The 14,037-nt window shown below is 45.4% G+C and overlaps 1 protein-coding gene across 4 annotated transcripts in view; it reads left to right on the forward strand.

The window, feature by feature from the left end:
- The window catches only part of FAF1 (Fas associated factor 1), a 599,080-nt gene that overhangs the window by 66,327 nt on the left and 518,716 nt on the right, over window positions 1-14,037 (forward strand). For all 4 annotated transcript variants that reach the window (XM_063939564.1, XM_063939566.1, XM_063939563.1 and 1 more), the window contains exon 2: window positions 1,128-1,196. In XM_063939564.1, coding sequence (XP_063795634.1) covers window positions 1,128-1,196 — 69 coding nt within the window. The remainder of the gene's footprint in view (window positions 1-1,127; window positions 1,197-14,037) is intronic.

Consider the following 14,037-nt stretch of genomic DNA (forward strand, 5'->3'; position numbering starts at 1 on the left):
ACTTAAGATGGCCACACACCTAAAGATTATCTTCCCAACCAGCCAACTTTTTGGTGAATATGGACCATTTGCTCCCAAACGCCTGAAAACTGACAAACACCATCATTCAGACAAATTAGTTACATCGGATTTAACCAACTTGACTGAACAGCCAAACGGCTGATGGACATTTGATGCTGTACATCATGGGTCTTCAACCTGCTGCTCCAGCTGCTGTGGGACTACACATCCCAGCGTGCCCGGCCTCCGTTTTAGCACGCCTTAATAGCGAAACTGAGGCAGGGTATGCTGGGATGTGTAGTTCCACAGCAGCTGGAGGGCCGCAGGTTGAAGACCCATGCTGTACATGAGCAGATTTTCCTTCCAGCAAGCCAACTGATTGGCAAGATGAATCTTCATGTGTGGCCAGCTTTAGCACATTTCAGTGCTGTGCTTTATTGCAAATATTGCAGCAACGAGTATGTAATCACACTTTCCGTCCAAGGCCAGGGCTTCGACCCTGCTTTTTCCTGGGTTATTGAGCACGGTGTGGACCCGGGTCTTAGCTCCTATACCGCTTTCACACTGCACCTTGATCCCGGTTCGACCCCTTTCACACTGAACCCGTGTCTGCCCTGCGTGTCACTGTTGACACTCTCTTGACGCAGACCTCTAGATACACAGCCAGTCAGCAACTGTGAAAGGTAAACCTTATACAGTGTTTTTTTTACCCTGTACTTGTCCTGTATTGTCTTCAACTTAAGTCACTATTGTCCCGTTTTGATTTTCCATTTATGTACTCTGTAATTGGGCGCTGCGGAACATTGTAGCGCAATATAAATAAAGGATAATAATAATCTGCTTGCTGATAGAACAGCGCTTTGCATCCTGCATTATTTTACAAATAAGCCTTTATAAGTTGGTGTAGAATTGTACGTGTAATGTTTGGACGGCTGGAGGTGTTACTGGGTAGTGGAGAGAGTTTGGCCTCAGCTGGCTGGGCTGGCGTTACAGTACAGTTCATGTGTAGTTCAGAGTTTGTTGAAACATTTACCTGGGACGGTGTTGCAGAATAGTGACACAGTCCTGGTCCTAGAGCCAACCGGATAGTGTGCTGCTCTTTAACCCATTCTCTTCCTCTCTTCCAGGCATGTACCGGCATTGAGAATATCGATGAAGCGATCACACTGCTTGAACAGAACAACTGGGATTTATTAGTAAGTTTTCCCATGAGTTTGGTAGTTGGTTTAAAAAAGATTTTATTTAAAGAAACACTGTCTCTATTTAATACATGATTTTAACAAATGTTATTGAATAATATGTAAATTGTCTCTTTTTATTTGTATATATCTATGAATTTTTTTTTTTTTTAAATTACATTATTCATAAAGATGTGGCATTACTGTAGCTTGTATCTGGTTTAACCATGTTAAATAATTAATAATTACTATTATTGAGTCTAAAATTATTACTTCATTGTGTCTGTTCATTAGTTGTAGTCAACAGAGTAAGTATTGGTGTCTCTACCATCTGCTCGTCCAGCCAATTTGTGCACAAAATACTAGCAGCAAATACAGAGAAATAAAATGAATACAGCGGCTACAAAAATTATTCACCAGCATTTTTCATTCTTCTTCTTTTTTTTTTCTTCTTCTTACATCATGGTGTTATAGTGGTCTATTCATGAAGTAGGGGAAAGAGTGGAGAAAAACAGACCAGTGGAGAAGTTGCCCATGGCAACCAATCAGCATCTCCCTTAAATCTTGTAAAATATACTTGATAAAGGCTTCCTTCAAAGCTGATTGGTTGCCATGGCAACTTCTCCACTTGTCCTTTTCTATACTCTTTTCACTGCTTCATGAGTAGATCCCAAAGTGATTTGATTGTGACATTTGTACAGTTGATCAACATAAAACAGCGACCTTTCCAATGTCACTGAAAAGAAACCACTTTTTTTATTCTAAGCTTTTATTTAGTAAATGACCGGTCAGACAGTGTAAATAAGCAGCGCAACATGTTCAGTAATCCAACAGTGGTATGACTGCCAATAAAATGAACAGAAGAAACATTATCATTGCGTCATTATGTTTTACTGTCGTAAAAAAACGGAAAGGTTAGGGGGAGGGGAGGGGGGTTTGGCTATGGGGGAAAGTGGCTGTACCGACTTTACCCAAGACTACTGCAAAGTAGTGAATAATTATGGGGTAGGAGAGGTGGGGGAATCTAATGCTCCCAAAATAACATGTTTTCCCATAGAGCAGTTGACACTTGCAGGGGTGCCATGGGTTGGTGGTCCAGATCAAATTATTTATGGTCCATGTGATGGGCAAAACCAAAGCTGGTGGCTGCCAGTTGTAAAACACATGGACAAACAGAAGCGCAACCTTGTCCGCCATCACATAACTGACCCTAAGGGTGTGTACACATGGTGAGATCCTTGCTATGCCCGATTTTCACTTGCGATTTCCCTTTAACTCCCCAGAGCCCAGATAGCACCGATTTTGACCAACTTTTCTTGAGATATGGACTATGTGTGTTTACGATATTGGCTTATGTGAGATTTTGGCTTATGTGAAATGTCATTGACATGTGAGATGAACTAGATAGTACACCGATCTAGCAAGGATTGACTTGCCTGCACAGTCTATCTTTTCTTGCGATGCCGACCTGGCGGGACCGCGCATCGGGATCGAATGGTGAATTTCACCTTGCGATCTGCACTAACTTTTTCTTGCGATTTTGACTATATAGTCAAAATCGAAAGAAATATCTCACCGTGTGTACACACCCTAAGGATGTCGTACAAGCACAATCTACCTAATAATTTTTGTAGAATTTCTCAATGTAGCAACTTTTGTATAAGGGGTTTCAGGAAACAGTGTTTATACCCTAGGGTGCCGTGATTCAAATAAGTTTGGGAACCACCGTCACAGAGGTAAAAAAAAATACTTTTGTTTCCGACATGATGGAGAGGGTGGAGACATACAGTAGGGGCAGTCCAATGTTTTGCTACTGTATTGAAGATTTGTCTGCCTTTGAGACATGAAAGCCCAGGTGTGCTCGCTAGCCAGTAACTGGGAGATACAGAGGTGCCCTTATACATCTTTGATGCAGTCACGCCCAACAGCCTCTCTTGGCATGCCAGGTCGCTTGAGAATCTTCTAGCATCAGGTGTGTTTTGCTTTCTTGCTGAAAATGCACCTTGGTTGCAATGTAATGTGACTAGGGCGCACAGGGAGACTCTGCTGATTACTTTGATATGACACTTGTATATCTGTGTGCGACTGAGTACCTGAATCTGCATATGAAGTGCTATAACGTAGCAGCCACAGCTTTGTTCTGCTTCATGTACAGACCCAGTCATACACAATATACAAGTGTCGTATATCACATTAATCAGCACAGTCTCCTGCAGTGTTACACTGGACCTGGTGGCTCACTCATGCCAGGCATCTCCCGCTGCATGGCGTTATTGGGGCTAGATGTACGAGGACGCATCTGTATTAAACAGCTGACTATGGGAAATTATGGCATATAGGGCGAGAATTAATTAATATGTCACGCCCGATCTCCTGTCTTAAGTGACGGGAAATCACAAAGCGATATACAACTGTGCTCTGTTATCACCCCTATCGCGCCCATAGCAGTCGGATTTAGCCGCGTAAAGGGGCTCAACCCGACTAAAGTCAAGGGCGCGATCGCAAACAGTCCCGTGTGGGTGCCAAACTGGTCACTTTTCGTGCATTTCAGCTCTCCACCCCCCGGGTTCCAGGAGGGGGTGGCAACATTTGAATTCCACCCATACAGTCCAATATTTGCTCAAGCATTTCATGAGTTTCCCACCAAAAATGTGAAATCTTGGAACATTGCCAGCGGATGTGAATAAAATATCGTCCTTTCGATGAGACAAAAATGCCATCTGATAAAATTGTTATATTAAAGTAGAGAAGGAAATCTTAAGCTAGGTACACACTATGTGATATATTGGCCAACTTGCACCATCATACATTCCTCTGATAGAGCTCCTTATTTTAACCAAAGTTCTAAATGAATTGTATTCATGGCAGAGACTCTAGAAAGGAAAGTAGTTTGTATATTCACAGGTGTTAGAGGGGTACCTAGTCTCTCTGATAGCGAGTTAAGGATTTCCAATTTGCCATCATTAAAATTGTTATTTTTCCACAATAAAATCATTATTTATTTTATTATAATGTATACCCAGTTTCTTTATAGCCATCTCACATTTATGCAGTTTTGGGTAGCTCCTCTGTTAATGATGGTCTGTAACTATAACCAGCTACTTTTTCCATCTTCTGCAAACCTAGTCGTTCTTGGTCGTCAGCAGTTTCCTTTTGTAAGACGACGTATTCCGCCTTTATTCATGACGGTCTCTAAGGCTATGTACACACTAGTCGATGTTCGCACAATACGAAATTGCTAGCGACAGGACCCGGCATGGGCAAATGCATTCACACTTGCCGATGACGGGGGGCGACCATGCCATGTTTGGCAGAATGGCCCTCGTAAGCAGCATCGCCTGTCGGACCTGCTTGTGGTTTCAATGGGCGATGCCGCATACGACCCACGGGAGTGCTCATCGTACACGATATAGTGCATACACACTAGACGATGTGAATGATATTGTGTACGATCGGATCGATATTGGCCTGATTGTACGCGGTATCGCCTAGTGTGTACGCACCCATAAGACCCATACACACTAGAAGGCTTGAAAGATGACCAATTTGGAAGATGAGCGATTTTCCCTTGAACTCCCACACAAACAATATTGAGTGTACACACTGAGCGATTTTACAAACGATCTGAACGACGAACAATCTGCTCTTTTGGGATTGAAGGGATTGAGCTGCACGCATGGATGACTGATGACCTGTTTCCATTGCTTGCTGTGTACATGCTAGACAATTTGAACGATAGATTTTTAAAAACCGTTGTTCTCGCTCAAATAGCTGGAAAAAAAATTTCTTCTAGTGTGTATGGGCCTTAAGATCTGACGGTTAGACCACTGCGTAATTAGGAGGAACAGAGAGATTGCACACTCAGAAGGAACTAAGGGGGTCCTTCCGAGTTGATTGCTAGCTGGAAATGTTTGCTGCAATGCGATTAAGTAAAAAAACGGCACTTCTGCGCATGTGCGACGTACTTTCACAATGGCCGATGTATTTTCGCACAAGGTCTAGCAAAGTTTTTCAGTTGCAATGGCCGCCGCAGAGTGATTGACGTGAAGTGGGCGTTTCTGGGTGTCAACTGACCGTTTTCAGGGAGTGCTCAAAAAACTAAGGCGTGCCAGGAAAAACGCAGGTGTGGCTGGGCGAACGCAGAGCGTGTTTGTGACGTCGAATCCGGAACTGAATGGTCTGAAGTGATCGCAAGCGCTGAGTAGGTCTGAAGCTACTCGGAAACTGCACAATATTATTTTGTACCCGTTCTGCGATGCAATCGTACGCACTTCTGCTAAGATACACTCCCAGAGGGCGGCGGCTTAGCGTTTGCACGGCTGCTAAAAACAGCTAGTGAGCGATCAACTCGGAATGACCCCCTAAAGCTTCTTGATGAATTACCTTTTTTTTTTAAAATAAATGTGTTTAAACAATGGTGGCGACCAGTTATGGTTTGTCTGATAATTTTGTTATTGAGATAAAGTTTTAAAGGTGTGTTATTTATTTCTCTAACGTCCTAGTGGATGCTGGGACTCCGTCAGGACCATGGGGAATAGCGGGCTCCGCAGGAGACAGGGCACATCTAAAAAAGCTTTTAGGTCACATGGTGCGTACTGGCTCCTCCCCCTATGACCCTCCTCCAAGCCTCAGTTAGGTTTTTGTGCCCGTCCGAGAGGGTGCAATCTAGGTGGCTCTCCTAAAGAGCTGTTTAGAAAAGTTTTTTTTTTTAGGTTTCAATCTCAGTGATTCCTGCTGGCAACAGGATCACTGCATCGAGGGACTTAGGGGAGAGATTTCCAACTCACCTGCGTGCAGGATGGATTGGAGTCTTAGGCTACTGGACACTTGGCTCCAGAGGGAGTCGGAACACAGGTCAGCCTGGGGTTCGTCCCGGAGCCGCGCCGCCGATCCCCCTTACAGACGCTGAAGAGACGGCAGAACGGAGGTCCGGGAAGCAGGCGGCAGAAGACTCCTCAGTCTTCTTGAAGGTAGCGCACAGCACGGCAGCTGTGCGCCATTGTTGTCACACGGCTCACTGACTCAGTCACGGAGGGTGCAGGGCGCTGCTGGGGGCGCCCTGGGCAGCAATATAATTACCTTTAGTGGCAAAATAAATACATCACATATAGCCATTAAGGCTATATGTATGTATTTTAACCCAGGCCAGTTTCTTAAAAACCGGGGAAAAGCCCGCCGAAAAAGGGGCGGAGCTTATTCTCCTCAGCACTCAGCGCCATTTTCCTACTCAGCTCCGCTGGTGAGGAAGGCTCCCAGGTCTCTCCCCTGCACTGCACTACAGAAACAGGGTAACAAAGAGAAGGGGGGCATAAATTGGCGATATTTATATATTAAGAGCGCATATATAGTAAACAACACCTTCTAGGGTTGTTTATATACATTTATAGCGCTTTTGGTGTGTGCTGGCAAACTCTCCCTCTGTCTCCCCAAAGGGCTAGGGGGTCCTGTCTTCGATTAGAGCATTCCCTGTGTGGCTGCTGTGTGTCGGTACGTGTGTGTCGACATGTATGAGGACGATGTTGGTGTGGAGGCAGAGCAATTGCCGATGATGGTAATGTCACCCCCTAGGGAGTCGACACCGGAATGGATGGCTTTAGTTATGGAATTACGTGATAATGTCAGCACATTACAAAAGTCAGTTGACGAAATAAGACGCCCGGCAAACCAGTTAGTACCGGTTCAGGCGTCTCAGACACCGTCAGGGGCTGTAAAACGTCCTTTACCTCAGTCAGTCGACACGGGTACCGACACAGATGAATCTAGTGTCGACGGTGAAGAAACAAACGTATTTTCCAATAGGGCCACACGTTATATGATCACGGCAATGAAGGAGGCTTTGCAGATCTCTGATACTGCTGGTACCTCAAAAAGGGGTATTATGTGGGGGGTGAAAAAACTACCTGTATTTTTTCCAGAATCAGAGGAATTGAATGACGTGTGTGATGAAGCGTGGGTTAACCCCGATAAAAAACTGCTAATTTCCAAGAAGTTATTGGCATTATACCCTTTCCCACCAGAGGTTAGGGCGCGCTGGGAAACACCCCCTAGGGTGGATAAGGCGCTCACACGTTTATCAAAGCAAGTGGCGTTGCCGTCTCCTGATACGGCCGCCCTCAAGGATCCAGCAGATAGGAGGCTGGAAACTACACTGAAGAGTATATACACACATACTGGTGTTATACTGCGACCGGCAATAGCCTCAGCCTGGATGTGCAGTGCTGGGGTAGTGTGGTTGGATTCTCTGACTGAAAATATTGATACCCTGGATAGGGACAGTATTTTATTGACTCTAGAGCAATTAAAGGATGCTTTCCTTTATATGCGAGATGCTCAGAGGGATGTTTGTACTCTAGCATCAAGAGTAAGCGCGATGTCCATATCTGCCAGAAGAAGTTTATGGACGCGACAGTGGTCAGGTGATGCGGATTCCAAGAGGCATATGGAAGTATTGCCATATAAAGGAGAGGAATTGTTTGGGGTCGGTCTTTCGGACCTGGTGGCCACGGCAACTGCCGGCAAATCCACTTTTTTACCTCAGACCCCCTCCCAACAGAAAAAGACACCGTCTTTTCAGCCGCAGTCCTTTCGCTCCTATAAAAAGCGACCAAAAGGACAGTCTTATCTGCCGTGAGGCAGAGGAAAGGGTAAGAAAGGGCAGCAAGCAGCCCCTGCCCAGGAACAGAAGCCCGCCCCGGCTTCTACAAAGCCATCAGCATGACGCTGGGGCTTTACAAGCGGACTCGGGAACGGTGGGGGGGTCGACTCAAGATTTTCAGCAATCAATGGGTTCACTCACAAGTGGACCCGTGGGTCCTGCAGATAGTATCTCAGGGTTACATGCTGGAGTTCGAAAGGTCTCCCCCTCGCCGGTTCCTAAAGTCTGCTTTACCAACGTCTCCCTCAGAAAGGACGTCGGTTTTGGAAGCCATTCACAAGCTGTATTCTCAGCAGGTGATAGTCAAGGTACCCCTCCTACAACAGGGAAAGGGGTATTATTCCACACTATTTGTGGTACCGAAACCGGACGGTTCGGTAAGGCCTATTCTAAATCTGAAATCCTTGAACCTGTACATAAAGAAATTCAAGTTCAAGATGGAGTCACTCAGAGCAGTGATAGCGAATCTGGAAGAAGGAGACTTCATGGTGTCCTTGGACATAAAAGATGCTTATCTACATGTCCCGATTTACCCCTCACACCAAGGGTATCTCAGGTTCGTGATACAAGACTGTCATTATCAGTTTCAAACGCTGCCGTTTGGGTTGTCCACGGCCCCTCGGGTCTTTACCAAGGTAATGACCGAAATGATGGTTCTTCTACGAAGAAAAGGCGTATTAATTATCCCTTACTTGGACGATCTCCTGATAAGGGCAAAGCCCAGAGAACAGCTGGAAGTCGGTGTAGCGCTAACACAAGTAGTGCTTCAGCAACACGGGTGGATTCTAAATCTTCCAAAATCTCAATTGACCCCGACAACACATCTGCTGTTCCTGGGCATGATTCTGGACACGGTTCAGAAAAAGGTATTTCTCCCGGAAGAGAAAGCAAGGGAGTTATCCGAACTTGTCAAGAACCTCCTAAAACCAGGAACTGTGTCAGTACATCAATGCACAAGAGTCCTGGGAAAGATGGTGGCTTCGTACGAAGCGATTCCATTCGGCAGATTCCATGCACGAACATTTCAGTGGGATCTGCTGGACAAATGGTCCGGATCGCATCTGCACATGCATCAGCGGATAACACTGTCACCGAGAACAAGGTTGTCTCTCCTGTGGTGGTTGCAGACTGCCCATCTGTTAGTGGGCCGCAGATTCGGCATACAGGACTGGGTCCTGGTGACTACGGATGCCAGCCTACGAGGTTGGGGAGCAGTCACAAAGGGAAGAAACTTCCAGGGCGTGTGGTTAAACCTGGAGACGTCTCTTCACATAAATATACTGGAGCTAAGAGCGATCTACAATGCTCTAAGCCTGGCAAAATCGCTGCTTCAGGGTCAGCCGGTGTTGATCCAGTCCGACAACATCACGGCAGTCGCCCACGTAAACCGACAAGGCGGCACGAGAAGCAGGAGTGCAATGGCAGAAGCTGCAAGGATTCTGCGCTGGGCGGAGAATCATGTCGTAGCACTGTCAGCAGTGTTCATCCCGGGAGTGGACAACTGGGAAGCAGATTTCCTCAGCAGACACGACCTTCACCCGGGAGAGTGGGGACTTCATCCAGAAGTTTTCCACATGATTGTGAACCGTTGGGAAAAACCAAAGGTGGACATGATGGCGTCTCGCCTCAACAAAAAATTGGACAGGTATTGCGCCAGGTCAAGAGACCCTCAGGCAATAGCTGTGGACGCTCTGGTAACACCGTGGGTGTACCAGTCAGTGTATGTGTTCCCTCCTCTGCCTCTCATACCAAAGGTACTGAGAATTATACGGAAAAGAGGAGTAAGAACAATACTGGTAGCTCCGGACTGGCCAAGAAGAACTTGGTATCCGGAACTTCAAGAGATGCTCACGGAGGATCCGTGGCCTCTACCTCTAAGAAGGGATCTGCTTCAGCAGGGACCTTGTATGTTCCAAGACTTACCGCGGCTGCGTTTGACGGCATGGCGGTTGAACGCCGGATTCTAAAAGAGAAGGGCATTCCTGAGGAAGTTATTCCTACTTTAATTAAAGCCAGGAAAGAAGTGACCGCACAACATTATCACCGCATTTGGAGAAAATATGTTGCGTGGTGTGAGGCCAAGAAGGCTCCAACGGAAGAATTTCAATTGGGTCGATTCTTACATTTCCTGCAAGCAGGATTGTCTATGGGCCTCAAATTGGGGTCCATTAAAGTTCAAATTTCGGCCTTATCAATTTTCTTCCAGAAGGAATTGGCGTCAGTGCCTGAAGTACAAACTTTTGTCAAAGGTGTACTACATATACAACCCCCAATAGTGCCTCCAGTGGCACCGTGGGATTTGAACGTGGTTCTAAATTTTCTCAAATCTCATTGGTTTGAGCCTTTAAAATCGGTAGATTTAAAATACCTTACATGGAAGGTAACCATGCTGTTGGCCCTGGCTTCAGCCAGGAGAGTTTCGGAGTTGGCAGCTTTGTCATACAAAAGCCCATATCTGATATTCCATTCGGACAGGGCAGAATTGAGGACACGTCCTCAATTTCTCCCTAAGGTGGTTTCGGCATTTCACTTGAACCAGCCTATTGTGGTGCCTGCGGCTACTAGCGACTTGGAGGACTCCAAGTTACTGGACGTTGTCAGAGAATTAAAAATATATATTTCAAGGACAGCTGGAGTCAGAAAATCTGACTCGTTGTTTACATTGTATGCACCCAACAAGTTGGGTGCTCCTGCGTCTAAACAGACGATTGCACGTTGGATATGTAGTACAATCCAACTTGCACATTCTGTGGCAGGCCTGCCACAGCCTAAATCTGTAAAGGCCCATTCCACAAGGAAAGTGGGCTCATCCTGGGCGGCTGCCCGAGGAGTCTCGGCATTACAACTTTGCCGAGCAGCTACGTGGTCAGGGGAGAACACGTTTGTAAAATTTTACAAATTTGATACTCTGGCTAAAGAGAACCTGGAGTTCTCTCATTCGGTGCTGCAGAGTCATCCGCACTCTCCCGCCCGTTTGGGAGCTTTGGTATAATCCCCATGGTCCTGACGGAGTCCCAGCATCCACTAGGACGTTAGAGAAAATAAGAATTTACTTACCGATAATTCTATTTCTCATAGTCCGTAGTGGATGCTGGGCGCCCATCCCAAGTGCGGATTGTCTGCAATGCTTGTACATAGTTATTGTTACAAAAATCGGGTTATTACTGTTGTTGTGAGCCATCTGTTCAGAGGCTACTTCGTTTGTGTTATCATACTGTTAACTGGGTTCAGATCACAAGTTGTACGGTGTGATTGGTGTGGCTGGTATGAGTCTTACCCGGGATTCAAGATCCTTCCTTATTGTGTACGCTCGTCCGGGCACAGTACCTAACTGAGGCTTGGAGGAGGGTCATAGGGGGAGGAGCCAGTACGCACCATGTGACCTAAAAGCTTTTTTAGATGTGCCCTGTCTCCTGCGGAGCCCGCTATTCCCCATGGTCCTGACGGAGTCCCAGCATCCACTACGGACTATGAGAAATAGAATTATCGGTAAGTAAATTCTTATTTTTTTTTTTTATAGGTAATAATACAAAGTTCTCACATTTTATTTGCATTGCATAATGTGAAATGCCAGTGGGCTGAGGAGCCTTTATAGCCATTGTGAGTTTGCTTTTTTCTGTAACAACAGACTATCTTTAGTAGATGTGAGTGTATAATGTTTCAGCATGTAACTGATATCACAGGCAAGCTTAGCCTGCAAGAGGAAGTGGAGGATTTATTGAAAAGAGGAAGAGAAACACAGTAAGTGGTGTGCATTTTGTGCATACGCAATGTTTCATGGTGTTGGACAGTGCTGTAGCCAAACGTCTCCGTATCCTGCCGCAAAACTTATGGCAGTGCAGAGCAGTCATTATGCAATTTAATTGCTAAACAGGACGCCCTGGAGCTACTGTTATAAACGGAGGGAACGAACCGAACCGCCCGAAGCATGGGGTGGAAATGAGAGCACCTGTGATTTGCTGCTACCCTTGTATTTGACACTTGGAAAATCTTAATCAAATAAGCCACACCCCCTGATCCCTATTTTCACAGCAATGCCCACTTTCCAGGTCGACATATCTTGACTGGAAAGTGCAGAACAATATACATATTTAAAATGATGATTCATGACTCTTGAATGGAGTCTGCGCAGTGACACAGTGGTTAGTATTGTGGACTCTTCTCCGTGAGTGGGCCCTTAGGTCCTGTTCTGATTAGTGCACTATCTGCTTGGAGCGGGTTATATCTTCTCGAAGTGTGTTTTAAATGTGGCCTTACTGAAAATAAAAAATAATTTGTTGGCAAGTCAGTGTATTCGTAGATTGTCACGTGGAAAAATGACAATACCAGTTGAAAGAGGGTGAAGACGTATTTAGCAGTCATGTAGTCCTCACCGAGGACTAAAATGTGATTATCTTGTTAGATAATAGTTTACTTTGTCACTGCTTAATAAATTAAAAAAAGAGCAGCATATGTAATGTTTACAGATAGTAACTGATTATTGTATCCTCATCCTCATTATTATGCCTTTAATAATAAAGCAACAACATATTATGCAGCATCTATGGGGATAATAATTAAGAAAGTAATTTAAGTCTGGTGCCTCCAATCAGGATCCGGTCAGGATGGTGGTGGAGGTTAGGTTTAGGCTGTGGGGGGAGGGTTGGGCTGTAGGGGGGGGGGGGGGGGAGTTAGGGTTATGTACCACTGAGGGGAGGGCTATGGTTAGGCTGAGAATTAGGGAGGATTAGGTGTAGGCTGCCGGAAAGGAGGGGGGGTTAGGCTGTAGGGAGGGGGAGTTAGGATTATGTACCACTGGGGGGAGGATTTATGGTTTGACTGAGAATGAGGGAGGGTTAGGTGTACACTGTGGGAAGGTGGTAGGAGGGGGCGGGGGAGGTTAGGGTTAGGCACCATCAGGGAGATTTAGGCTGCTGAAAGGGAGGCTGAGGATCAGGGATAGAATACTTACCTGCTAGGTGTTGGGATCCTAAGCGTCGGGATGCAGCTGCCGGTATTCTGACTGCCGAGATCCCGATACCGTCCCCCCTCCAATCAACTGCCCTTCATTATCTGACCGTCGGGCAATACCCACCACTAACATAAATGCAGAACCTTAGGCAGTTTAGTATGGTGGAGCGTTCAGGCTTGTGTGTGTGTGAGATTTGTACAAGGAGTTCCAAAAATCCCTCAGCAGTGACTGTATGCTAAGCAGGTCTCCCTGCAAAAAATGTGTGCTAGTTAAGATGACAACATCATTGTTTTTAAACCCTTTATTTACATTAAAGATAATTTAAGTACTTAACTACATTAATGGGGAATTAAATTGATTGCAGTACATTTTACCACAACAAAGGGTTCTCCCCCCCACAAATTTTTTAATTTTATAGAAATTTTTTTTCTTGCCCCGAGCAATTCAATGAATGCCCTTTTTTTTTTTTTTTTTTTTTTTTTTTACGGTACCCGCTATTGTGCGAAAACACACAGGATCTGGAATAAGTTCCCAGATTCGTGTTTTTCCGTGATTGCAGCCGCAAGAACACCGCATTTATTGGGGATTTTGTTTCTCCTGCCTCTAGTGCTGGCTAACGGGATGACTGACTTACCCCCGAAGATCAATTTCAGCTGCTAATTGAATTCCACCCCTAAATGTTGAAAGTGTTGTCCCTCTCTGGCCTGGCATGGCTGCAGCCAGAGATGGCGCTCACTGTGGAGGGACTTTTTGAACTCCCTGTATATTCCATAAAAAAAGGGAAAAAGACAGTGCTATCTGAAAGCAGTCATTTCTGCTGATCTCTCTAGAGAAGGGATAGAAGTCAACTCCAAAACATTTAAAAGTTCAAAAAAAGGACATTGATGACCATTGCTGTTTTCCCAGGAATGGGCATCCCAGCAATTTCATACAAAGATGAGATCATATGACGTTCCGATTATGCTGCAGCAAATCCAAAAGTTACATTCAGGGCTCGCCCGGCCTCTGCCGGTATGGCTAATGCTAAAGTTTATGACTCCATCATAAAAAAAAAAAAACTTAAAGAACTGTATAACTATAGCTTTTATGGAAAGGCAGCCAGGAGAAATACGAACAACCTTGCAAGCGCCAAAAGATCCTAGTAACTTTCCACATTCGTTATACATTCTGTCTGTGGGAATCCTCTACTGCTGCCAGGGATCTGAAAACGTAGGTTAGATAACTTGCTGCAATCCAGCAATATGGCCCCAAAA

The sequence above is a fragment of the Pseudophryne corroboree genome, chromosome 9 (assembly GCF_028390025.1).
Source record: "Pseudophryne corroboree isolate aPseCor3 chromosome 9, aPseCor3.hap2, whole genome shotgun sequence".
Taxonomy (NCBI): domain Eukaryota; kingdom Metazoa; phylum Chordata; class Amphibia; order Anura; family Myobatrachidae; genus Pseudophryne; species Pseudophryne corroboree.